This window comes from Fimicolochytrium jonesii, assembly GCF_025526975.1.
Source record: "Fimicolochytrium jonesii strain JEL569 chromosome Unknown EV422scaffold_7, whole genome shotgun sequence".
NCBI classification, from domain to species: Eukaryota; Fungi; Chytridiomycota; class Chytridiomycetes; order Spizellomycetales; family Powellomycetaceae; genus Fimicolochytrium; species Fimicolochytrium jonesii.
Window position 1 is genome coordinate 933,992 of NW_026515674.1, and position 23,873 is coordinate 957,864.

Genomic DNA, 23,873 nt, shown 5'->3' on the forward strand with positions numbered 1-23,873 from the left:
TCCTTCTATCTCTTGCCTGCCTGACGATCGTTCCAGTGATAGCAGCTTATCAACCAGTGGACTCATTTCATGGAGGCGAAGCTTGTGCTATCGCTGAGAATTCACACACCCCCGCTGATCTTGCGTGAGACCGTTCCAGATGGCCTCCCAGTTCATTGCTGTGGTTTAACGGAATCGCTCTGGATCCAGGGACGCATAACGCTGATTGCTGGGTCGGGGGTTTCCGTCGAGACCTGGGTGTCCCTCATGAGCAGATAAGGCCTACCGAGCCTCGTCCCCGGTGAGACAGTGCACCCCATTAGCTACCCGATTAGCCAACGGGGTGCATTGTCCCGCGCTGCCGATCGTGTTCGTCGGCGCCTTCAATCTCGGCGGGCCCTCTTCGTGTTGGCCGGCAATTGGTAGTGGGGCCGTCTCTTCGAGACCGCGGTAGGTATAAAACAGGTGATGTTGGGGATGATGTATGTCCCGACGTAAATTGTTGTCCTCTGTTGAGGTATTGATAGCAAAGTCCAGCCCCATAGCAGGCGGTACAACGTGCTTCCAAGGTCCACGTTCGCTCCAATATTACTCTGGCCTGGAGCATTCCTGCGCACTTTATCCAAGCGGCCTGCAATGTGGTGAGGATAGGGATTTCAGTACTTGGAATCAGGAAAGGCGAGGAATCGGAGAAAGGGTTCCTCGGCGTCCTCCTCCTCAAAAGTTATTGATGACTGTTCCAGCCCTCCCAACTTCTGCCCCTTGCTTCTTGCTCGCCTTGCTCCTTCCGACACGTAGTCTACACCCTCCAGGGCTAAGCGTTCGCAACCTGCTTGTCCAGACATTTTTCAAACTTGCACATCCGCATACGTTGTCAACGAAATCGGTGGGTGCGGCAATCGGCTTGTACTGTACATGAGAAACGGAGATGGTGACGCAACCAGAGTGTGTGGCCATGGTCGCGTAGGCGGGGGAATGAAGATGATGTGACCCGATCACTAGCGGCGGAAGTGCAAGGGCAGGCGAAGTGAATGCGGAGATGGATTGAAGAGAGATGGAGGGGAGATAGAGAGCAGGAACCAGGGTGATCACACACGCGGAAGACACGCCCGGCTGGCGGAAAACCCGACGTAGGGATGGACATGGACGTTGTGGTGTATGTTAAGACGGGGTGGGATACGATGCGGCAGGGACATTATGCTGTAGTGGCGTGGAGACAACGCACTGGCGGCCGACCGCTTGCGATGGCACGAGGCTGGGTGCGTTCGGAGTGGGGGTTCCTGCGGGATGGCGGAGAAGCGGGAACGTCCGCGGCGTCCGTCGTCATGGTCTCGCGTTAGTTCGACCTTCCATAAAAGCCTCGTTTGCCCCCCTGGTTCCCCCCCCAAACCAAACCATTAGCACCGAAACCGAAATCAACAATGGCAACCGACAGCAAACAAGCCTGCCTCATCATGGGCGCCACAGGTAGCCGTCCCCCCCCCCCCCCCCCCCCCTTGTCCATCACAACGCATCCTCACACTCACCCTCCCCTCCCCTCACCAGGCGCGGTCGGCAAAACCCTCCTCCGCGAGATCATGCAACAGAACAAGTACGACAAAGTGACCCTCCTCGTGCGGCGCTCGGCGAACTACGATGGCCCGAATAAGGAGAAGGTCGTGGAAAGGATTGTGGATTTCGAGAAGCTGGATGAGGAGGTGTTCAGGGGGCATGCGTATGTTGATAGTTGCTGGGTGGGTTTCTGGGGAGGGTGTTGGGACGCGGGGAGACTGACGAAGTGTTGTGGGCAGCACGTTCTTCTGCACGTTCGGCACGACGAAAGCCCAGGCCGGGTCTGCCGAAGCGTTTGAGCGGATCGATAAGGGATACGTCCTCAGTAAGTCGGGGGCGCATGGGGGGTTCTCAGAACTCACATCCCCCACCTCGCTTACCCCCCCACCCGCATTTCTCCCAGCCGCAGCAACCCTCTTCAAAACCGCCAACCCAACCACCCCGCTCCACTTCCTCTACGTCTCCTCCAGCGGGATCGAAAGGGCCGCGTGGTTCCTGTACCCGCGCACCAAACTCGCCATCGAGCGCGGCCTCAAAGACCTCCAGTTCGCCCAGTGCAGCATCTTCCGCCCGGCGTTCCTGGTTACCGAGCAGAATCGCGAGGGCAGAATGGCGGATAATCTGTTGAGGCCCGTGTTGGGGGGTTGGCTGGGGAGGGTGACGGGAAGCGCGACCCCTGTGGGAGCGGTGGCGAAGGCGATGATCAGGGCCGCAAGAGGGGATGTGCCGGCCGGTGTGCCGGTGAAGGCGGAGGGAGGGTTTAGAATTTTTGAGAATCCGGAGATTTTGGCGTTATGAATGTGAGAGTGCGGTGATCAGGCGTAGCGAGAATAGGAGTCGATGACGAGTACTACGTACTGTACTCTCATAATGAAGTGCCCATATCGGACGAGATCCCCAATTGAGAGCCAGTTCACCAAAGTTTTCTTCGCCTTGCAAACAACATTTATTGGGTAGTAGTATGAAGCTGTAAAGTAAACGCTCGAAAGAACAAAAAAGAGCGGCTTCCAACGAAAAAGGGGTCTCCAACAAGCTAATAGTCTAAGGGAGAGGCGGGGATATATATGTATACACGCCAGTGGGTGGAAGGGGAATCACGAGTCGTAAGCCGCACTACATGAAGAAGAGCATAGCACCACCCACCGCCGCCGCGGCACCCGCGAAGGAACCCGCAAAGGACACCAACGCGGCACTCTTCGAATCCTTCGCGGTTCCCGTCGTCCCCGCCGCGGCATCGGCCCCGCCATTAGCGCTCCCCCCGGTGGAGTTAAAATCACTGCTGGTCAACAACGTCCCGTTCTTCATGAGCACGACCTTGGGGGCGAGCGTGCCGTTCCAGTAATTAGTCTCGTTATTATCCTTGCAGAACTGCGTGGCCTCAAACGGCACAACGTCGCCGTCGTTCCCGGGCGGCAGACGCACCGAGACGCCGAAATCGAGGTACTGCGAGTCGAGCAGCTCGCCGCCGGACCACGTGATCGTGTCGACCGTCGTGTTGACCGTCACGCCGTCGCTGGTGACCGGCGGATCCAGCGGTCGGAGCGTGGTCGTGACGTTCCACCCCGGGATGTATTGCGCTTTGGGGCCCGTGATGTTGGCGGGGATCTTGACGGTCAGGGACGTCGTGGCGTTGTGGTTGCAGCCGTGGGCTAAACAAATAGGGAGAGGTGTTAGATATAAGAGCCTTGGGTGATGACAGCTGGGGGGTGCATCATCATCTTGACAGCTTGGGTGTACTTACGAATGCGGATGCCAACAACCATCGACTTTGAGGGGATGCCAACGGGCGGCTGGGCGGTAGCGTGGGCGGAGACGGTGGAGGCGAGGGCCAGAGTGGCGGCGAGGGTGTAAGCGGAGAAGTGCATCTTGACGATCGTGTTGGTGTTGGTGTTGGTGTTGGTGTTGGTGTTGGTGTTGAAAGTGAAGGGTGGTTGATGTGAGCGAATGGGCAGAAACAGCGCTACGCAAAAACCCCTCGTCCTTTTATACGCGAGTTCCCCCTCTTCTCTCTCTCTCTCTCTCTCTCTCTTTTCTTTCTCTCCCAGAGTCCCCCCCATTGTGCAACCTCACACCGCGCCAGCAGCGGCACCCAACTCAGAAAATAGTCACTGTCCGGGTTCCAGGTGCGCCCCCCCCCCCCCCCCCCACGGAGTGAGCGCTTTTCGCGGTCCCTTTCGGGTCACTCGCCCCGCGCCCCCGTCCCATGTTTGTGGCCATAACCGAACGCAATGTGAGCCAATTTGAGCACACACCGACCGTTCGTTTCGGCGACTATTCTCCCGTTTCGACACTTTCGCCCGCTTGTGTTTGTTTGTTTGGAAATCCTGACCGGGTCAAAAACCTTACCCCTTCCACTTTTGGTCTGCCTCCCATAGTGAACCGGCTGCAAACACTGTACTTTTCAACGAGTCGAGACCGAAGGGCCTCCCATGAAGGTCTCCCAACGCCGAACAGGTTTCGAGTTACGGGCCTCAGTCTCAAAGCTATTCTCGCTTCCCACCGCTACCGCCCTTCGCGTGTGAACCTGTCCAAAACCCCTTACAGGTCACATATAACGAGGGCAGGGATGTCCCATTGGTGGGCAGATCGGGAAAAGAGTGCTGCATACAGATGTGGAAACCACGTTCCTGCACATCGTCGTTCGGCTGTCTAAAACCAGCCCTTTGGAGGGCCGAGCCTTCATGGGGGGATGTGCAGGAATAGCACACTGAGCCCCAGTTCGAAAATAGTGGACTCTACTGTACTGTACTGTACTGTACTGTACGCCGGCGATGTTGTTTTCTCAAGCATGTCCCGCCTGAAAGTCCACATGTCCACATGTCCTATGCGTTTAGGAAATCATGTAAGGAGGCGGAATTCCCTTACCTCCCGAGTGAGTCCCTCTGCGCACCAACTAGGCGAAGGTGAGATGTACTGTACCCTCGCACAAGGAGATGACGACGTACCCGGCCCGGTTGCGATGTTCAGCGACGTCGCTGCAAATCGTGTAAGACTTTCTTGTCACAGCCGAGGTTCACGGACGGGGGGCCAAGCAAATCTCAGAGAACAGAGACGCAATCGCACACACTCCCGGAAACAAGATGCGATCCACTTCCTTCAGGACCCCCGCAACGGACCCGATTCTCGCCTCACAGAACCTCCAGGTGTCCAATAAAACGCCATCAGGATCCTTCTACCCCTTCTTCGCCCCTTGAAGGACCCATGGATGAGTATCGCTTCGATGCGATCGTCGTAGCACGAACAACATAAGGAAGTATCATAAGACGAGGGTGGTGCCGGATGCTTGGGATGCCCGGGCCCGCGTTCCTGCCAAGGGAAGGAGAAAGGCTGAGCAGGAATGTTTTTTGATCCCGAATCCAGGCATGTCTTCCTCGCCCCCATCTCAAACTTTCACAATCCTGCACTGCACTGCCCCCGCGCTGAATTGGCAGAATCCCGTGGGCCAGAAACGAGATCCCACGCATGGAGAGATCGAAACGTTTATCCATTGCAGACACCCCTTTCTATGCACCGCACGGATTGACTTCGGGGGTACGGGATGGCCCGACGGAGGAAATGAGCGTCTTTGATCGGTCGATCAATTTGGGGAGGATTGACAACATGGGGAAGGTGTGTAGCGCTGTGTGGACGGCGAGTGAGGGGTCTGGCGGGGGATGGCGGTGCATATGGGAAGTTTCGACGCAGGGGAGGCAAACGTGGTGAGGAGAGCGAGGCGGGGCCCAGAAAGGAATGTCGACCACAGGGTCACGCTTTGTGTCGACATTCCGTTCCATCCTTCAGTCCCTGGCTCTGCGGTCTCGTTCTCCTGCGAGACAACTCACGCCGCGAAGCCAGGATCGGAAAGCAGGAGTGTGGCGATCAGCATGCTCACCCGTGTGTAAGAGCGCTGTTGGACGCTGTGAAAAAGAGCGAGAGCGATGACAAGGCGGGTCAGAGGCGGGTGGATGAGCGGGTAGGCGGATGGTTACTTTCTGGGAGTAGTCTCCTTTTTTCTTGGACGGTGTTGCGTGATCGCTCGTAGTTGTGTTCCGCAGACAAGACGTGGGAGGTTGTGTTTAAGAGCCACCTCCTCGAACGCGCTTCTCTTTTTGAAATGTGAAACGCTGCGGGGGAGGGGGGTACTTGAAGAGAAGCGCGGCCAATGGGAACCGATGGAAGTTGCTGCGACTTCTCTGAGAGTTGGGGCCATATAGCGCGCCGCCGCAGACGATTGACCAGCATTGATGATTGACCGCTGGGGCGTTTTTTGCTTCCAACGTCGCCCCAACTTGCGCTTCAGACCCCATTGCGCTAACCACACCCCCACCCCCTAGCTGACAGAGAGTCGGAAAGGTAACCACCCCCCCCCTCTAATACGATTATCGGCAACAGAGGGCTAACCCACCCCACTCCCCACCTCCCCCCCCAGCCTCACAACACCTCCCCCCACCATGTCCATCCTCGACTTCTTCCACCGCCACCAAGACCTCCGCCGCATCTCAAAATACGTCAAACGCCGCAAAGACTCCTCCCCTGCGCCCCAGAAACACGACACCTACTCCTCAACAACCTACCCCTCCCACTCCACCACCGCCTCCTCCTCCAACAAATCCGCCTTCAAACTCGCCTCCGCCAAAAACAAAGAAGCCTCCAAAAACGCCTCCATGTCCACAATGGAATCCTACGAAGCCCATCAACGCGCCGCAAGGGACTTTTATGCCGCCCCGCCCTATAGCCTGAGCTGTGTCGAGGTCGGCGGGTATGCGTACGCGGAGCAGAAACCCCCGCCAACGCCGCCGAAAGACAGTCCGATGGGGGGACGGAGGGGCACGGGCACGCCCGAGGGGATCCTGATTGATCTGAGTTGGGATGATGATGCTGTGATTGTGCAAGGCGGGGTGATGAGGGCGGAACCGGTGCAGTTACCGTCGCCGGAGGATGACAGGTGGTTGTATGAGGTCGCAGCGGATGTGGCGGTGCGGACGACGCAGCAGCCCATCATCCCTAACCGGAAATCGTACGATGCAAGTTCACGCACGACACGCCCGCGGAGCAGCAGTTATACCAACCCGCCGCACCACCAGAAACCGCAGTACACAGACGTCGAGCCGTACCCTGAGCCGGCGTACGTGCCACCACCACCCCCCGTGATGGCTCGATCGCAGACGACGATGGATGTGAGGGTGAAACGACCGACGACGTGGTTTGGGAAGGGGAAGAGTAAGAGCTATGTGGATGTGACAAAGGTCAAGTCGAGTGAGGAGTATAATGCGTTGGAGGATGTTGCGTATCGGAGGTGCGTTTTGGTTGTTCTCGCCTCGTCATCGTTCTGCTCTCTCTCTCTCTCTCTCTCTGCTGGCGTTCATTCACCAACTCGCTTCGAAACCACCACAGACGACCATAACCCCACCCCACCGCCCTCACCCACCACCACCTCCATATCCCACCAAGTTAGATTCGTAGACACCAGGACATATTTACGTAACCCGACAAAATCCACCTTGTACATGTACGACATCCCCTCCCTCAACGCCCGCACGAACAGACAAGTTGGACGGATTCTATGAAACCAAAAACACCGTACATTTCCCCCTTGGACCTCTTTTCCGTTTTATATATGTAGATTCGCGGACGGGACCTTTAATATACGCACTTGGCGGTCTTGTGATTCGAGTGGACGCTTTGCGATGGGCCGTTTTTGGTCCTGGGGGGGGGGGGGGGGAGGCGTCGTGTTTTTCGGCAGGGACGACACCCGCACCCCCATTGGCGAACGAACGCAACGCATCTTACCCGAACCGAGAAGCATCCCCTCAGCAAATGATGCAATGCGGACGCAAATGACAGCATCCCATCCCCTGCCCCGTCTCCGTCCATGTGACGGCGTAAACAGAGGGCTGAGGAACGGAAATGCGATACGGGGGGGGGGGGGGGGGAGATGAAGATTAGAGACGGAGACACCTTCCAGGGACAGGAAAGGAAGGGATGAACGAACTGCAATACGGAGGGGAGATGGCCATCAAAGGAAGACACTTGCAGTGAGGAAGAAGAAGGGACATCACGCACGGGCCAACTGCGCCCCAAAAAACACAAACCCATGGGTTTCATCTGTATTGTTAGGGCTGACGGACGGCCATTGACAGTTTTTTTTTGCTGTCCGGGCGCGAGACACCAGGGTTCGGTGGGAGGGTTAAGGTTAAAAGGCGACCCTGGGAATGGGGGCCCTTTCGGGGCGTGTGGAACCCGTGGTTCGTCGGGGAGTGGGAGGGGAATGGAAATGCAAATGCGGGCGCAACCTGCCCTTTTTTCCTGTGAGAACGAGTGGAGTTTTTTACCGTATGCATGTTTGGGCTCTTTTTGAAGCCATCATGGGAATGAGCGCTCGTTTATGCGGTGTGCAAAACTGCCCCCTTGTATTCTGACAACGACGGCAACGCACAGTGGAAATGGCTTCTGCTGTCGCTTTTTACCACTGATTATGAAGCCAGAACCTTGCAAAAAACAATGATGAGCTCCGACCGGGGGAGGCGTTCGTTTTGTTTAGACGATTCCATTCTGTTTAGCGAGGAGGGGAATTTCCATCGATTGACTGCGTGAAGCTTAGCGGGAGTAAGCGCCTGTTTCGCGCAGACAGATTAGGGCGATGATTAGGATCGCGCACAATCATGCAGGGGCCCACACCCACGGTCGCTCGTGTGTCGCTCGCTCTCTGCAAGTCGACTCCAAATCCCTTTACGCTTGTTTTGCAACTCACCCTCCCACCCACCAATCGACGGCATCCTCATTAATTCTCCCTCTGCAGCCGTAAACAACCTCTCAGCACGGTTCTAGCAAGAACAGAGAGCGCCCCCCCCCCCCCCACTCGCCAGCGCCCCCCTCCCCCCTCAGCCCCGCACGCCCCGCCCGCCCCTACAAATAGCCGATGGGTGTCGGCCTCGCTCAAGGCCGCATGTGAGGAGGATGCTAACGATACGATACCACACGCTACACCACCCTACTCTTTACCAACCAACAGCCGCCTGTCATGGGGCGTGAAATCACCGCAATGACCGTGGAGGAGGAACTGGTGGGTTTTCAGTTATCGACGTTCTCCTGGAGGAGGTGGGCGGCTTACTAAAGGGAGGTTTCTACCAAAAGGTGCAGGACGTTGGCGGCTCCGCGGAGCTCGTGGCGCTATTCAGACAGGTGTCGTTCGGGGATTTCGAGGTGGAGGAGATGGAGAAGTTGATCGATGTTTCCGGCCTTGTGCCGTACCAGGTGAGTTGCAGGAGGGCGGAACCTGGCGGGGGAGTTTAGGGATATCGTTAGGCGGAGGTCCATCGTCAGATCAATGTCTGATTGTGATGATCTATCAATCCCCTTCTCAGACGTACTGGCAGTCTCCGGTGCCGAAAGTGACGACCAGCATGCTTTTCGGCAGTATTTCGGTGAACTGCAGCGCGGAGGTCCTTGCGTCGACGCCCACGTTCGAGACACCGGTGTTCATTGGGGGATCCGGACCCATCAGCCCGCCGCCCCTCCCTGAGTACCACCTATTTGCAAGCTTACGTCGACTCTCGGGAAGCCGTGCGGCCGGCAATGAAGAACACGCTGAAGCCGTCGCTGTACGGGAAAAAGACAAGCCGGAGACCGACAACGCCGGTGTGGAAACCGTCGCTACGCCCAGCAATGACGGCGGCGGTCTGGCACCCGCCCCCGCAGAGAGCGAACCACCCTCACTGGAGGAGAGCATTCCCAAGGTCGAACGTGGAGAGGCTACCGTACCCGCAGAGCAACCCTCTCGGTCTTCTTCCCATATGAAAACGCCAAAGACTGAAGCCACCGCGGTACCAGCACCTCCCAAGAGTCCGTCGGCTCGTTCGGAACCCCAACCCAAGAGTCCACTCAAAGCACACACAAATGGGTCTCCCACCCGTCGGAAACATAAGCGCAAATCTCAGCACACCAGCCCCATACAAACTGAGGCGAAAGTCGCCGCGACGGCAGCTGAGCCTACCTCAACCGCAAAGAGTTCAGAGACGCCCATCCCCAATGGCGTCAACGGAGTACATACCCACGATCTCGAACCCCAGACACCACCACCAGACGTCAAGCCATCCCAATCACAAACGCCCCCCGCACGCTCCCCATCACCGAAAAAACTGTTTGTCGATACCACTACCACTCCTGCACCACCACCAGCTACTATCATTTCACCCGTGCCGTCAAGTCCAACGAAGTCTTCAAGCAGTGGTTCGGAGCCAGAACTTAAGAGCCCCGCGCCGACTGCTCCGAAGCGATGGGCTGACCTTATCAAAACCCCAGCGAGTGCGGCTGCGACGCCGATTGCAAATGGGCGCGTGACAAAGGTCGCACCGATGAAGGCGGCGTTACCCAAGAAGAGCATTGGTGGTGAGTCGTCACACATGCAGCTTGATACGCCTTGCTCTCCGCATAATGATCGTCGTATGCTGACCGTCCTTTCTTGTCATTCTCTAGCCATCATCGCAGACATAGGTGTATCATACCAGACGCACCTTGTGCATCCCAGGGGACTCATCAACCGTGGAAACCTGTGTTTTATCAACGCGATTCTCCAGCCTCTGTTACACACCGCACCATTCTACAATGCGTTCCGAAAGCTGTTGCTGGAAACTACGCCCAAGATGATCACCTCTGCACCGTTGCTGGATGCCATGTACGTGTCGTGACACTCGTCATCATCTTCACAACTTTCTACAAGGGCGACTCACAGTGGTCGATTTTCATCCCCTCATCTAGGCTGAGATTCTGGGCTGAATTCCACGAGGACACCCCCGGATCCAAACTCCAGCTCACCGAAGGCGACGACCCGACGGCCTTTGCGCCCGAGTACGTGTATACCGCGGTCAGGAAACTCAGGAAAATCGACGCCCAGCAGAAGGTTAGTCATCCTTCCCCCCCCCCCCCCCCCCCCCCCCCCCCCTTCATCAATCATCATTCCGGATAGCTCACGTTCATGGTGCCGAATGTAGGGGCGTCAAGAAGATGCTGAGGAATTTCTGGGATTCATTATAGACGGCTTACATGAGGAGCTGGTGTCGCTCCAAAAGGAAGAGGGGAGTGCGGAGGCGAAGAGCCCCGACTCGGACGGGAGTTGGGTGGAGGTAGGGAAGACGGGAAAAAATCTCGTCACGCGGAACGTAAGTCACAAAACGACACAAAATTCAGCAGGATTGATCACCATTGCGATTTTGCTGATATGGGTTGTGGGTTGATGATTAGGTGCGTGTGGAGACAAGTCCAGTGAATGCGATCTTTGGGGGCCGCCTACGATCCGTAGTAAAGTGTCCTGGGCGGAAGGACAGCGTGACTACCGAACCATTCCAGGCGCTTCAGCTGGACATTGCGGTACGTGAACATCTCCCCCTCCCCTTTCCATTCATCGTCCATAAGCATCTCAACCCCATATGAATACCCTCCAGCCCAATCATGTCCATACAATATCGGACGCATTACAACACCTCCATGCCCTGGAGACCCTGGAGGGCTTCACATCCCCCACGAAATCAAACCGGCTTGGGACAGCAACGAAGCAGAATTTCTTGGAAGTCCTACCCCCCGTGTTGATTCTGCACTTGAAGCGTTTTGTATATGATGCTGATAAGGGGGTTGGGAAGCTGGGGAAGTTCGTGGGGTACGATTCTGTTCTCAGGATACCAACTGGTAAGACAAACCCACACGCCTCTGCCGTCATCCACCCCTAACCCCTTTTCTCACGATCATAGAACTCATGCCCGCCCCCCTGCGGCCAACTGCAAAACACATCGAGTACCGACTCACCGCCGTCGTCTACCACCACGGCGCCCACGCCGCGGGAGGCCACTACACGTGCGACGTCTCGCGCCAGGCCGGCGGGGAGTGGCTGCGGGTCGACGATGCGGCGGTCGGGAGCGTGCCGGAACGCGAGGTCGTCGGCCGCAAAGAGGGTCGGGACGCCTATCTGCTGTTCTACACGCGGACGTGATGAGCGGAATCTCGAGATGCATCCCCCCCCCATCTGCATTCAAACCCGTCCTTCGGATACCGACTCACCCGATACACACCCCATTCATTTGATCCCCCCCCCCCCCCCCCCCCCCACAGTTTTGACACCCGCCCCCCGCTGCTAGTCTGCATAGGAGAATTCTTGCTGCATCACCCCCACCCCACAACCCACCCACGTCGTTTTAGTTCATTCGTTTCCGTAGCCCCCCCCACCACCCACACTTTTTCAAAGCATGCCTCCAACGATTATATATTTTTTTTGTCTTGCTGTTTTTTTGTTTTGCATAGATTGAGAGTCGGGTTATGTCCCTTCATTTGGTGGCGGGTGAGAAATGGGTGGGTGGGTGACCTCTTTGGGGGTGGAATGGGACCTCGTGACCGGCTTTCAAAACGTATGCCCGGCCCCCCGCCCCCCTGATCATCCATTCCAAACGTAAAACGTAGGCAGCGAAACAGCTGAGGATGCAAATACAAAACGGATGATCTTTAATTTACAGGCGACACAAAACAAAAGGGGAATTGTACGGAAATCACTACGGGAGTGCTGCGTTTGCCAGACCGCGGTGGTCTGATGAGTGAATGTGGTGTGTGTGTGTGTGAATGTATCCATACGACGGAGAGACCCGCACATATCCCTCCGACGCTAACGACGCTGGATGGGATGATACGCAGACGTTCAAGCAGCGGCGTTCTTCTCGTCCCCGCCGACCGGGTCAGCAACCCCGATGGGCTCCGACACCTCCGGGAACGCGTACTCGATCCCGGCCTCCGCCATCCGCGCGCGTTTGGCGTCTTGCCGGTCGTGGTAGCGTTTGACGGTTGTTCTGTAGGATTCTGCTGTTTTTGGCTGGCAGATTCAAGATGGGGGTTTAGTATAGGGATGATGGAACAGGATAAGTGGTTTTTTTTTGACGCACCTTGTTGTGCAGCTCCCGCTGGATCTTGACCCGCGGAATCGGCTTGTACTTCTTGTTCGCGCCTTTCCAGATGTCCGGGTGGAGTTTGTCGGAGGGTACGAATTTGCCTGTGTTAAGATATGCCAAAAGTACCACACGTCAGCCCCGACCGATGGTGTGATTTTGTTTTCGTAACGTACATTGTAATATGCAGTTGAAGAGCAGGTATCCGTCCATCGTTTCGGCGGCGATCTTGGCGGCGTCCTCCGATGCGAATTCGATGAAGGCGAAGTGTTTGGATGCGCCGGTCTGCGGGGGAGAGAGGAGACAGGGGTGAATAATCGATCCCTGACGTTGGACGCATGTGAACGGATGAAGCGAAGCGGAGGATTGGATAGGCGACAGTGGGTGGGGTGAACGATACCCCTGCTCGCTACCGCTCGCGACAAGTATGTTGGGCGACCAGCAAAAACGACCGCTCGCTGTCGCTCACATTTACTCCTCGCTTTCGCTCGCTACAATTGCGCCTACGGCGCCCTCCGCCCCGCCCTTGCTATCGCTCCACCTGCACCCGCTATCCCTCTGGCCAAAAAACCCACCTTCTTATTCCTGGAAAGCCTCAACCTCGTAACATCCCCAAACTGGGTAAAATATCCCCTCATCTCGTCCTCATAGAACCCATGGGGAATGCGTCCCAAATACACAGCGCCCGTTTTTGTCTTCACCGACGCCGCCGCTTTGGCCGCCGCCGCGGCTTTCTTAGCCTTCTTTGTCTTTTTTATCGGGTTCCCGTCCGCATCTACTTGCGCGGCCTCTTCCTCTTCCCGTGCTAGCTGCTCGCGCTGCTCTTCGCTGAGGAGGACGAGGGGTTTGTTGCGTTGGAATTCGTCCCCTTTTTGGGAGGACTTCTTGCCGGTGGTGGTCGGGGGTGCTTGGGCTTCGTCGTCTGAAGAGTCGACGTCTGCGTTGATATGAGAAACACACACCATTCATTTAGTAAGGGACTCGTTGTTTGTGGTCGCTCCAATGGCCATGGCTCTGGATAAATGGGCAGGCGCCACAGTACGACGCCAGCAGCGAAAGGAAAAGCGACTGGTTCGCTGACTTTCTCAGGAGACTACTAACCTTCCTCAACGGGCCTCTTTTCCGCCTTGCTCATGGTTATGCTTTGGCGGGGTGGGTTGTGTGGGAGCGAGTTGTGTTTGCCTGAATTGCTCTGGAATGTCCGTCTATCTTTCAAGCGTCCTCAGTTGGCAGCGTTTTTGGAAATGGGATTTTCGCTCGTTGTGTTCGTCTGTTCGTGTCGCCCCCCTCGCGCATCCGTTTTATTGGGCCCGCCGATCATGCCATGCACAGTCACGTGAGCAGTCTCCAATTGAAGGAGCGAGCTTGTCTTATGCCCCGTCCCGCTTGCTTGCAGGCTTCCAACGCGTGCAGCATCTCTGTCGGAACTCCTATGGCGAAAACCCGGCTGGCAAAGGTTCCAGCATTTTACACCCAGCCCCAAAGTGATCGTCTCCGTCCCACTCACTCCCAGTCCCACTTGGAACCCAGGCTCTCCACAGTAAGTAGGCAGCTTTCCGGTTTCCCTGACGCACGACCGGGGCCCAGGGCGAACACTTTGCCCGATAGTCATCTCTTATCTCTACAGCCAAGCAGGGGCCCTCACCACCACCACACCAGATCGCTCCCCGACACCCTTCCTCCCCGCCCACCGAGCCACCCAACCACCCCAGCCATGGGCGCGTCGCCAACCCCGCCCTCGCAGCAATACCCTCCTACTGTCTCTCCTCGATTCTCATGACGGTTGCACTCAAACTTGTGTTGTCGAGTTATCAGTTCAAACTCAATTTCTTACTACTGGATGTTCAGTCACTTGTCTGTGTTGTTGATTTGGAGGCGTGTACGGCGTTTGGATTGGTGACGAGACGCGCTTTCAGAAAGAGTGATGCGCAGAAATGTACAGTACGTTTAAGTGGGAGGGAGGAGAAAGTGAGCGACAGCGAGCGATGGTGGCCTGTCTGCAACGGGCGAAGCGAGGTGCAGGGTTGGTTCGGTCTGGCAGACCGATAGGTCGACCAGAGCGAACGCCTTCTGGTTTCAGGACGGGGGCCCGAGCGATAGCGAGCTGCGACCGAAGGGAGCGATCTGGGTAACCTCGCTGCGGGAGTTATAATCATCTCGTTGACGGTTGATGGTGCATGGTGGATGGTGGATGGTTGATGGCTCGCTATCGCTCACACTCGTTTCCATCGGCCAATTATCACCGTCTATGGTCGCTTCACTTCACTCATCCATCTCCCATTCCCCACAGGGTTCATCGTCTCCTTCTCCCTCGCGGCCATGATCTACACCGGCTCCAAAGCCCTTCAATACCTCGGCATGCTTTCACGCGACAATAACAACAACTGGACTCGGGCATTTCGAGTCTTCGACGGCAAGCAAACAACGGCGGGGGACTGCTGGCGAGAAGAACGGCCGAGACGAGACTTCACAACGGAATCATCTTCTTCTCGGAGCTTGGCGTAGGTGTCCTCCGTGCTGTCTGTCTTCAACGCAGAGGAGCCGTCGACACGAAACGGATACCAAACTTCATACGGAGCAGCAGCGAAACGGGTGACAGTTCCAAACTGCTTTTTGTCGCAAATGTGAGGGGGAAATCAAACGATAGTTATCCCAGGTGCGTTGTGAAGAATCATTTGAGTTATGCATAAGCGAGATGGATTCTATTGCTCATATATGTATTTGAAATCTAGGATGTTCTAAGAACTATGTGGAACGGAATAAATTACTATAGCGGGATGGGGAAGACCAAAATCATGCCGTCTAAATCTAATGTGCGGTAAGAGGTAAAAGGCGACCAATCTAGCGTGGAGGTCTACAAACTCTAAGCCTTGGTCCAAAGCTTGTTAAGCGCAACAAAGCTCGCATCAGTCACAGCCGGGGTCGATTTGTCCCCCTTGATGAACGCATTCACGTTCCTCGCAAGGATGCTCAACAAGCGAGCGTGCAGGGCCGACTCCTCCGCGGTCCTGGGGCGGACATCATCCGCCGCCTCGGTGAAAGTCAACGCGTTCTGGGAGACGTATCCGGCAGCGTTAACAGCCGCGACGAATTTCTCAGCGTACTCCTCGTCGGCGCGGATCTTGGCGACCTGCTTGGGCGTAAACTTCATCTGCTGCAACCACGCGTCAGTGAGCGGGACCGTGGAGCGGAGACGGAGCTTGTCGTCACGGTCGGAGGGGTTGGGTGTGATCGCCTGGGCAGCCGCAAGGGTGGCGGTGACGTTGGCGGGGGCGGCGCGGCGGGCGTTACGTGCAGACAGAGCGGCCTTGTTGTTGAAAGCAACCGAGTTGGGCGCGACGGAGTTGGAGAACTTGTAGCAAAGGATATCTCCGGACGTGGTCGAAAACACCTTGTTGACGGGGATGTCGGGGTACAGGCCACCGAACGGCATCATATCGGTCGCTTTCGCATCCATCGCCTCCGACGCCGGGTTCGACGGGCCGTTGTAGGTGGCGGCGAGGGTCGGGTTGGCCGTCTGCCACCTCGCCCAGGTCCTGTCGACATTGTTGTGGTGGAGGAAAAAGAGCACATCGTTGGGGCTGATGTTGGTGTACCCCATGTCGCCACCCATGGTGGCGTGCACGCGGTTGTGCGGGCCGAACTCGAGGTTCTCACGGAAAGTGTTGTAAGAATCCTTGGACGTATCCAACAGATTCTGCACAAACGGCGCAGAAGCAAGCGACGGGAACTGTTTCCCAAAGCTCGAGCCGCCGGACCATTTCCGGTGAATACAGTGCTTCCCACTCTCAACCACGAAAGTAGTCAACGTGTCCGCAAACTGTCCATCCGTAACACACCAGTTCGACGCCTGCTTCCCGTTCCCGCCGAACCACTGCGCGGAAAACAACTCGGACCTCTCGGGAGCCTGCGAATCGATCGTCCAGTCCCAGTACGGCAACGCCCCCTGGTACCCGCACTGCGCGCGCAACCAGTACTCCATCAACGCCAGCATCTGGCGATGCCACGGGAGGAACTGCGCGCTGCGGTGCGTGACGTCCGCGAACTGCCCGTGCAGGAAGACAAGGTCGTCGTACATGGTGGGCGACTTGTTGGTCTTGATCACCGACGGGGAGCGTTTGGGGTCACGGAGGCATTTGACGGCGTCGATGAAGGATTGGCGTTCAGTAGGGTTCAGTTCGCGGAACTCTTTGCGGATCAACGGGTTCGTGCAGGTGCCCTGGCCGGAGAAGGTTTTGGTCTTGACACCCGTGGTGGGGGCGACGGTCGGCGTGGCGACGGGGGTCTTGGTGGAGGTGGAGCTTTGAGCCAGGACGGCGGGGGCAACGGCCAGGATGGCGATGGCGGCTTTGATGATCTGCATCTTGTGGGAGGGTTTCCTTGGATGAGGAGAGGATGAGGAGGATGGAGCTGTGGAGGTGGTGAGGAATTTGGGAAGGGGCGGTGGACACCCTCGCTATTTATGCGTTTTCCGGGAGGGCCCTTCTCGACGACTCATGTGAGCGGGGACATGTTCCCCACACCCGTACGAGCAAGCATCTCCCCGCACGACTGCAAAACAAAAGTCGCAAGGACGCAAACCATAGCATCGCCGATGTGGGGAAATGCGAGCAAAAATAACGAAACTTCATTTCAGAGAATAAGAAAAAAGAAAGGGCCTTCAGCAGAGCACGCGGGCATACAAAGAAGGCAAACTGGGAGACGAAGAAGAAAAAAATCGTGCAGCGCGGACAACCGCGGACGAGGAAAATCAAGGAGAGAGCAGACGGGGACTGGCATGTTCGATATGGTCAGGTCTAGGAAATAGCAGCATGGCGTGTAGGCAGACGAGGCAGTATGAGAAGGCAATTCTGCGTGTCAAGTGACGCGGGCTAGGCCCGGCCTTGCCCCGCTGAAAGAGGAAAAGAGAGAAAACCGGTATTGAAAGTATATCGGAATATTGCAGGACTGTGAGGCAGTGAAGGGGAGGCATAACAAGGAGAAGGCAATTTTTGCGTTTAAGCTTGCTCGGCCGCGGGGAGGCGTGCGTGGCCGATGTGATGTCCGATGCTCCGAGCTGATGAGCGAAAAAGCTGAGCATTCGCCAGCAAATCCGCGAGGAAAGGCATTTCTGCGTCGAGCGAAAAGTCTGTCAAGCTGAGCCAACGGAGAAGATAGAGGCTCGAGCGGGAAAACGAAACGATTATGGGACAGCAGCTTTTTTTTGTGTTAGAAGTAGCCGCGGGGTGGCGTGTGCGCTGCCGTAGCGATGACGATGATGTGCCGGGGAGCTGAACGTAAATGCATGGCCGCCAGGCAGCATAGAGCAAGAACATGAACATGAACGTCAGAAAGGCAACGATTCACCGGTACGTCTGCCCATGCGGGCATGCAAAACAGGGAGACAGAGCCCAGCCAAGCCCAGGCCTGCCATTTTCCCCTTTCGGCAGTTCCCCTTACGAGTAGTTTGGTCCCAGCTTGAGAATTTGGGAGTGTCGCGTGGGGTATCGGGGCGTATGTGTGGGGTAACCATCAATTCTCATCAATCTCAGGTATGACAGCCATATATAATAATGTTATATGTTCCGCTTACTATTCTGTTTTCAAGTTCCCGTCTTTTTTTTTGGGGGAGTTTGGGGATGCAAAAAACCGCATGCGTTTCTGCCTTGTCTGTCAAGGGAACGAAGGAAAGGAAAGGAAAGGATGCCCACGCTGTCAAAAAAGCGGCAAAGGGTGGCGCGCGGTCAATTCGCGTCCCCGGTGCTCGGGTCTTTTTCTCTGGAAAGGAAAACAATGCTGAGGCGGACAATCGGGAAGCTTAATCTGCTTTTTGAAAAGTTCGGTTTTCTTTCGGCCAGCTGTTCGTCGGTCGCTAGACCCCGCGGTGAGCGGACGAGAACCTCTCAGCTCCTCGTAGCGTGTCAAAAAAGCAGCATGTCCCAGCCCCGTTTCACATCGGGTCCAGAACGTGAAAAAAGTCGACAGCCATACCAAACGGTATAGCCAGCTGCTTTTCTTTTCTTTCGGTCAGCGACTCAGCGTTAATCTGAAAGCTGTTCATCGCTTCACGGTTTTTCGACCTTCCATAATCGTGGTCCACGTCATGGACTAGGTCACTAGATCCCGAAAGCCACGGTCCGGCTGAGAAGCTCCTTGCGGTCCAAGTGGTGCTTATGCTTGTTCGCGACTCACCCCCAAGATTTTTTTGACGAGCAATTTTGCTCGCGGACCGGAGTCACCGGACCCGCATCGATCGTGGCCGGGGGTGAGATTCTGCACGAGCTATGCATACTCGTCGGAGCACATGGACAGTTTACATCGCCCATCGACAATTTTTACACTCTCCGCACCGGTCGAGGCCAACCAAGCCTTGCTGCAAGCCACGTTGGGAAGCCCGCAAACCCGGGGTGGCACCCTCCGTTCAAAAACGACGAACGTTCGGCAAATGGGATAAAAAAAGCTGAGAGACCAGTGGCTTGGGGAGCCAACTTTCGTTTTTTCGATGGTTGAGAATCAAATGTACAGTCAGGCGAGTTTAAGTCAGTGTCCCCCCGACGCGCCTCTCTGCCATGTGAAACGGTCATTGAATTCAATTAGACGGAGAGACAGCTTTATGCCCCTTGACTGTAAATAGCCATGCGGCCGGAGCGTGGGGTAGGTTGTGGGGTAGATACAATGCCACGGAAGGGCCCAAAAGTTCGAGGTGACCTTTCGTAGGCGAGTCAAGCACCCTCGCATGAACAGCAAAGTGCCCGAGACGCCCATGCAAGCCCAGTCCTGCACATGCAGGTTCGCGAAAAGTGGCGGAACCACTCTTCATCGAATACTCGACAAGGTACGCTTCCCGAAAACGAAAACACAGGATGGGACAGGCATGCGGCTTGAATGTGGGGTAATGGTATACGGCGGCGGAGACGATCGAACGTCCGGAATCTGCGATCAAGATAAGGCTTACCCACGCATGGATCATGCAGCAGAGCCGTGGGAGGCTTTGGGGCTTTGGGGAAAACATAAAAAAACCTCCTCGCTTGGAAAGCTCGAGATCCGGAAAAAGGAAAAAAAAAGCGTGGAGAAAACCGAGTACGAATGATTCCATCAATCCCCCCCCCCCCCCCCCTGCCCGCCCCCCCCCCCCCCGCCCCCCCAGTGCCGTGTCGTGCTGAAAGTGGCCGGTTCTGAAAAGTCGTGCCGCTTCGCGCTGGCCCATGCATGCACACGTACGAATGAAAACGCAGCATCCACGCTAAGCAGTGCGCAATTGATATCCGTAAAAACGCAGACTTCAGAATCTGAAGCTACTGTACCTTGCTTCCGCGGGAGCGAGCCCGACATCTAAGCTCTTTACCCGACTGTGTAACCACTTTGGTTTTCCTGCAGGCCTGCTGTCATGGCAATTGTCACAAAAGGTCCATCGTCACCGAAAATCGCATTCTGTAGTTCGTGCTTGAACTCACTGGTTATGGCGCTTGGCGTTGATGTGGCGGATGGCCAGGGCTGCAATCTGGCCTTTCCGGGGATAGCGCCAGTAAATCCTACTTGTGATGGCCTTCCTGCTAGACCTCTTCGTTTGCTGGGAACTCGAGCCGAGAATTTACACGCAAGGCGAGAAAAACGAGGAACACGCGTTGCGCTTACGTGATGCGCGTCGAGAAAATGATGTTACGAACGAGGTTTTATGGAGGTGTGCTGGGATAGTTAGAGAATGATAACGCCTCGATTATCCATTCTGATTGATGCGGTGAGTAAAGAGATTCGGTCAAGGGGAGCGCAGCTATGTCAGAAGGCCCGGGCGAGAGAGACAGTCCAGCTGCGGTGCCGGCGACCGTCATCGGGTTATGCTCTCTACCTCCTTCTTCTTTCGCCTTATAAGCAGGATATGAGATTTTGAATACGCTTCCTAAGCTTATCCAGATGCTACGGATGTTTCGCCCTGCAGAGGTTTTGCTTATTTCGTCCCGTACATTTCGTGTGGGCCGCGACGCTATGTAAGACGGGGAATATGCCAGGACGCTGTACAGTTGTGCCGGGGCATAATATCAAAAGTCCGCCCGACAACGAGTCAACAATGATACTCTCCCAGAGTCACACCCGGCGTGTTGAACGGCTTGCGAGCGTTGCGGTGGTCATCAGAGTCTGCCAGGCGACGAATCTGATATTGACATCCACATCGGATTGAGGCTTTGGCGTCAGTCGTCAGGTCGAGACATGTCTCCGGGACTTCCGGCACGATCGGGACACTTGCTTCAAAGCCGATTCATAGGAGCATCAAGAAGATCGACAGATACCCAGTTCCGGGTGCGTGGGAGGCTTCTGTGCCGGCGTCCGGAGACTCCGGTCTAGACTCGATTCAATGGACGCTGTCATATACGCGCCACGCGCTACGAGTCTTACGACAATCTCGTTCGAGCGCGTCCATGGGATGGACATGGTCTACCGCAAGGTGTGAGGACTGCTGGGTGACAAAAGTAGACGGATCGGACATGCAACAGGGGCCAGGCCTGGCCTTGCGGGAGGCAGGCTGCTTGCTTTATATGTAGATCGATCGAGTCGTATCGGCAGCCCAGCGACGACCAAAGAAGAGACGACGGAGAAGCGAAAGATACACAGAAGAGAGCCACGATGCTTCCCTTCGCAATTCTCAAACTCAAACTCACCGCATACTCGACGCAACAAACAGCGAGGAAGGAGAGTGAAAAGAAACACCAGTGGGACCTACCGAATTTGTCTTCTCAAGATACGGCGAACGACACCCCCATTGCGTCCGGTTAAACAGTAACCGCCATTACCATTGCCGTGCCCGTCGACCTCTTCGCCCCCAGAAACTCAACAGTGCAAGAGAGTATCTCTTACCTTTGAACTTTGAACCAGGCCATAGAAGCGTTTCCGAGGAAGCCGGACTATCATCAATCAATCCCTTAGCACTGCGCCTTCGGGAAGCTATCCGGCGCTTTCCTTTTGCTCACTCCCAGATATATGAACCGGGGAGAACTTCATCTTTCAGCAGTATGGTGACTGCTTCAACGAAGACACCTGCGAACATGCTCGAAAGTCCAGCGGAAGTCGCACCAGGCGTCACATTTGCCGCCCTGGTGGAATCCTCCCCGCAAGGCATCGTAGTCTACGATGCCCTCGGCACCATCCACTACTGGTCCGCCGGCGCAACATGCATCTTCAAATACAGCAAAGAAGAGGCTGTCGGGCAAAACTTTGTCTCACTGATCTGCCCACCCACCCACGAAGAGAAAGCACGACAGGCGCAATTAAGCGATCTGATCAAGAGCGGGCGGAACATCGTCGTGCCCGTTAGCGCCAAAAACGGCCTCGAGTTTCCGGTCCGGGTGCACACGGTCCCCATTGGCGAGCAGTACGTCACCTACGTCTCGCTCATCGAGTCCAAAGAGGCCGCGATGATCCTCAGAAGCAACTACACCTACGCGCTGAAAGACGTGGAGGGCAGATATACGGACGTCAGCGACACCTTCGCGACGCTCGTCGGCGTGCCCCGGTCCGAGATGATCGGCAAGCGGGATCTCGACTATTTTGGCGAGAAAGTGTGGGCGTACCTCCGCCCTGACGACGTGGCGGCGATGAAGGGGAAGAAGATGGTGGTCTCGGAGGAGCATGTCGAGATGCCGGATGGGAATACAAATGTGTATTTTGTGTGCAGGGTGCCCGAGATTGATCATGCGACGGGCGAGTGTGTGGGGTTGGGCGTTATTGGACATGATATTACGGAGTATGTACGCACCCGCGAGAGGGCTTCGGAGTTGGAGAAGGCGCAATTGAAGTTGAGCGAGCAGCTTGCGCTGCAGTCTAGTCAAATGAAGTCGAAGTAAGATCAAACCTTTCGTCTCGCACGTATGCGAACTGTTCAGGCTGACGCCCAATTTTCCCTTTCCCCAGCTGGATGGCACGCATGAGCCATGAAGTTCGAACCCCTATCAACGGAATCATGGGTCTCAACGATCTACTTCTCGGCACCCGTCTGGACAACGAACAAAGAGACTATGCGCAGGAGGTCGAACGCTCCTGCCGCGCACTCACGCTCATCGTCGATGATATCCTGTAAGTGATAATATCCTCATTCAGGCTGTTCAAACACACGTCCATGCTTATCCCCTTCGCCGATCCCATCAGCGACTTCTCCAAAATCGAAGCCGGCCGCGTAACCCTCGACGTCCTCACCGTCGACCTGCACGAATTCCTCCGCGACACCGCCGCCATCTTCCGCCCACTCGCCCACCAAAAGAACCTCACCTTCACATGCACCACCACGCCGCTCGCACCACCCCACACGCCCTTCGTCAAAATCGACCCATTACGATTACGCCAATGCCTATCCAATCTCGTCGCCAACGCCATCAAGTTTACATTGCACGGCAGTGTCGTGGTGGATACGCGACTCGCGGACGGGATGCTGGTGTTTGAAGTGCGGGATACAGGGATTGGAGTCGAGGAGGAGACGGTCAAGTGTATCTTTGAGCCGTTTACGCAGGCGGAGGGGTCGACTACACGGAGGTTTGGAGGGAGTGGGTTGGGTCTTACGATTGCGAAGGAGCTGGTGGCGCTTATGGGTGGGGATATCACCGTTCTCAGTTCGGTGGGGAAAGGCAGCACTTTCACGTTACGGGTGCCGTATGTTGAGGGGGTGGTGCCGAAGGGAGCTGAGGACGCACCGAATGGGGTGACGGAAGCGAATGGAGTCGCAAATGCGACTGCAAACGAGACTGCAAACGAGGCGAAGGGCAGTACTGCGGACACGCCGGGTCATACAAATGGATTTGCCCACGCGAATGGGACCGGCGGTCCGACGACGGAAGCGAAACCTGAAACACAGGCCAAACCACGCAGGTTGAGAAGAGGCAGCTCGTCTGGAAGCGTTACGGGATTGTCGATTTTGGTCGCTGAGGATAATCCCACGGTATGTGTTTCTACGTCTGCGGCGGCCCTTGAGATCGCGATCTGTCCCCGTTGATTGACATTGAGATCCTTCCGCGTCTCCCTCACAGAACATTAAAATCATAACCCGCGTCCTCACCAACCTCGGCCACACCCCCACCATAACCACCAACGGCCTCGCCTGCCTCCAAACCCTCCAATCCTCCCCACCCCACACCTTCAACCTGATCCTCATGGACATCTCGATGCCGATCATGGACGGCTACACCTCAGCAACCCACATCCGGGCGCTGCCGGCGCCGTGGAGCGAGGTTGCGATTGTCGCGGTGACGGCCAATGCGTTGCCGGATGAGCGGCAGAGGTGTCTTGGCGTCGGGATTGATGAGTATGTGGCCAAGCCGGTGGGGAGGAAGGGGTTGGAGGAGGTGTTGGAGAGGTGGGGGAGGGGGCGGGGGAGGGGTTGGAGGAAGTGTAAGGAGGTTGGGGTGGTGGAGGACGAGCCCGGGGAGGACGGGATGGTGGAACGGATGAAGGCGATGGGGGTTTGAGCTGAGGGGTTACCTT

At 56.2% G+C, this 23,873-nt stretch overlaps 8 protein-coding genes across 8 annotated transcripts; 5 read left to right on the top strand and 3 right to left on the bottom strand.

Moving 5' to 3' along the window:
• The first annotated feature begins 1,149 nt into the window (after positions 1–1,149).
• EV422DRAFT_409985 (uncharacterized protein) lies at positions 1,150–2,488 on the top strand. Its single transcript, XM_053067025.1, has 4 exons — positions 1,150–1,446; positions 1,525–1,693; positions 1,770–1,855; positions 1,934–2,488. Exons 1-4 carry the CDS (start codon positions 1,401–1,403, stop codon positions 2,326–2,328), a joined length of 696 nt encoding a protein of 231 aa, XP_052926996.1. The 5' UTR covers positions 1,150–1,400; the 3' UTR covers positions 2,329–2,488.
• EV422DRAFT_525034 (uncharacterized protein) lies at positions 2,452–3,522 on the bottom strand. Its single transcript, XM_053070023.1, is given in 3 exon segments — positions 2,452–3,179; positions 3,272–3,429; positions 3,448–3,522. The coding sequence occupies 2 exon segments, from the start codon at positions 3,393–3,395 to the stop codon at positions 2,644–2,646; spliced, it is 660 nt and encodes a 219-aa protein (XP_052926997.1). The 5' UTR covers positions 3,396–3,429; positions 3,448–3,522; the 3' UTR covers positions 2,452–2,643.
• Positions 3,523–5,702: 2,180 nt separating this feature from the next.
• Positions 5,703–7,188, top strand: EV422DRAFT_577704 (uncharacterized protein). Its single transcript, XM_053073263.1, has 3 exons — positions 5,703–5,862; positions 5,939–6,805; positions 6,904–7,188. The coding sequence occupies exons 2-3, from the start codon at positions 5,961–5,963 to the stop codon at positions 6,911–6,913; spliced, it is 855 nt and encodes a 284-aa protein (XP_052926998.1). The 5' UTR covers positions 5,703–5,862; positions 5,939–5,960; the 3' UTR covers positions 6,914–7,188.
• A 2,765-nt stretch (positions 7,189–9,953) lies between these two features.
• EV422DRAFT_494601 (cysteine proteinase) lies at positions 9,954–11,491 on the top strand (the record flags this gene model as incomplete). The annotated part of the gene is made up of 6 exons (XM_053067756.1): positions 9,954–10,183; positions 10,267–10,408; positions 10,500–10,667; positions 10,750–10,875; positions 10,950–11,190; positions 11,253–11,491. The coding sequence occupies 6 exons, from the start codon at positions 9,954–9,956 to the stop codon at positions 11,489–11,491; spliced, it is 1,146 nt and encodes a 381-aa protein (XP_052926999.1).
• A 696-nt stretch (positions 11,492–12,187) lies between these two features.
• On the bottom strand, positions 12,188–13,566 carry EV422DRAFT_566360 (uncharacterized protein; the record flags this gene model as incomplete). The annotated part of the gene is made up of 5 exons (XM_053072428.1): positions 12,188–12,358; positions 12,429–12,535; positions 12,608–12,716; positions 13,007–13,368; positions 13,533–13,566. The coding sequence occupies 5 exons, from the start codon at positions 13,564–13,566 to the stop codon at positions 12,188–12,190; spliced, it is 783 nt and encodes a 260-aa protein (XP_052927000.1).
• Positions 13,567–14,091: 525 nt separating this feature from the next.
• EV422DRAFT_410427 (uncharacterized protein) lies at positions 14,092–15,234 on the top strand. Its single transcript, XM_053067029.1, has 4 exons — positions 14,092–14,367; positions 14,722–14,932; positions 15,013–15,087; positions 15,164–15,234. Exons 1-4 carry the CDS (start codon positions 14,208–14,210, stop codon positions 15,171–15,173), a joined length of 456 nt encoding a protein of 151 aa, XP_052927001.1. The 5' UTR covers positions 14,092–14,207; the 3' UTR covers positions 15,174–15,234.
• On the bottom strand, positions 15,024–16,988 carry EV422DRAFT_410468 (uncharacterized protein). The gene has a single exon (XM_053067030.1). It carries the CDS (start codon positions 16,792–16,794, stop codon positions 15,295–15,297), a length of 1,500 nt encoding a protein of 499 aa, XP_052927002.1. The 5' UTR covers positions 16,795–16,988; the 3' UTR covers positions 15,024–15,294.
• A 3,997-nt stretch (positions 16,989–20,985) lies between these two features.
• On the top strand, positions 20,986–23,857 carry EV422DRAFT_619132 (uncharacterized protein; the record flags this gene model as incomplete). The annotated part of the gene is made up of 4 exons (XM_053074057.1): positions 20,986–22,242; positions 22,314–22,475; positions 22,548–23,331; positions 23,420–23,857. Exons 1-4 carry the CDS (start codon positions 21,416–21,418, stop codon positions 23,855–23,857), a joined length of 2,211 nt encoding a protein of 736 aa, XP_052927003.1. The 5' UTR covers positions 20,986–21,415.
• Between the last annotated feature and the right edge of the window lie 16 nt (positions 23,858–23,873).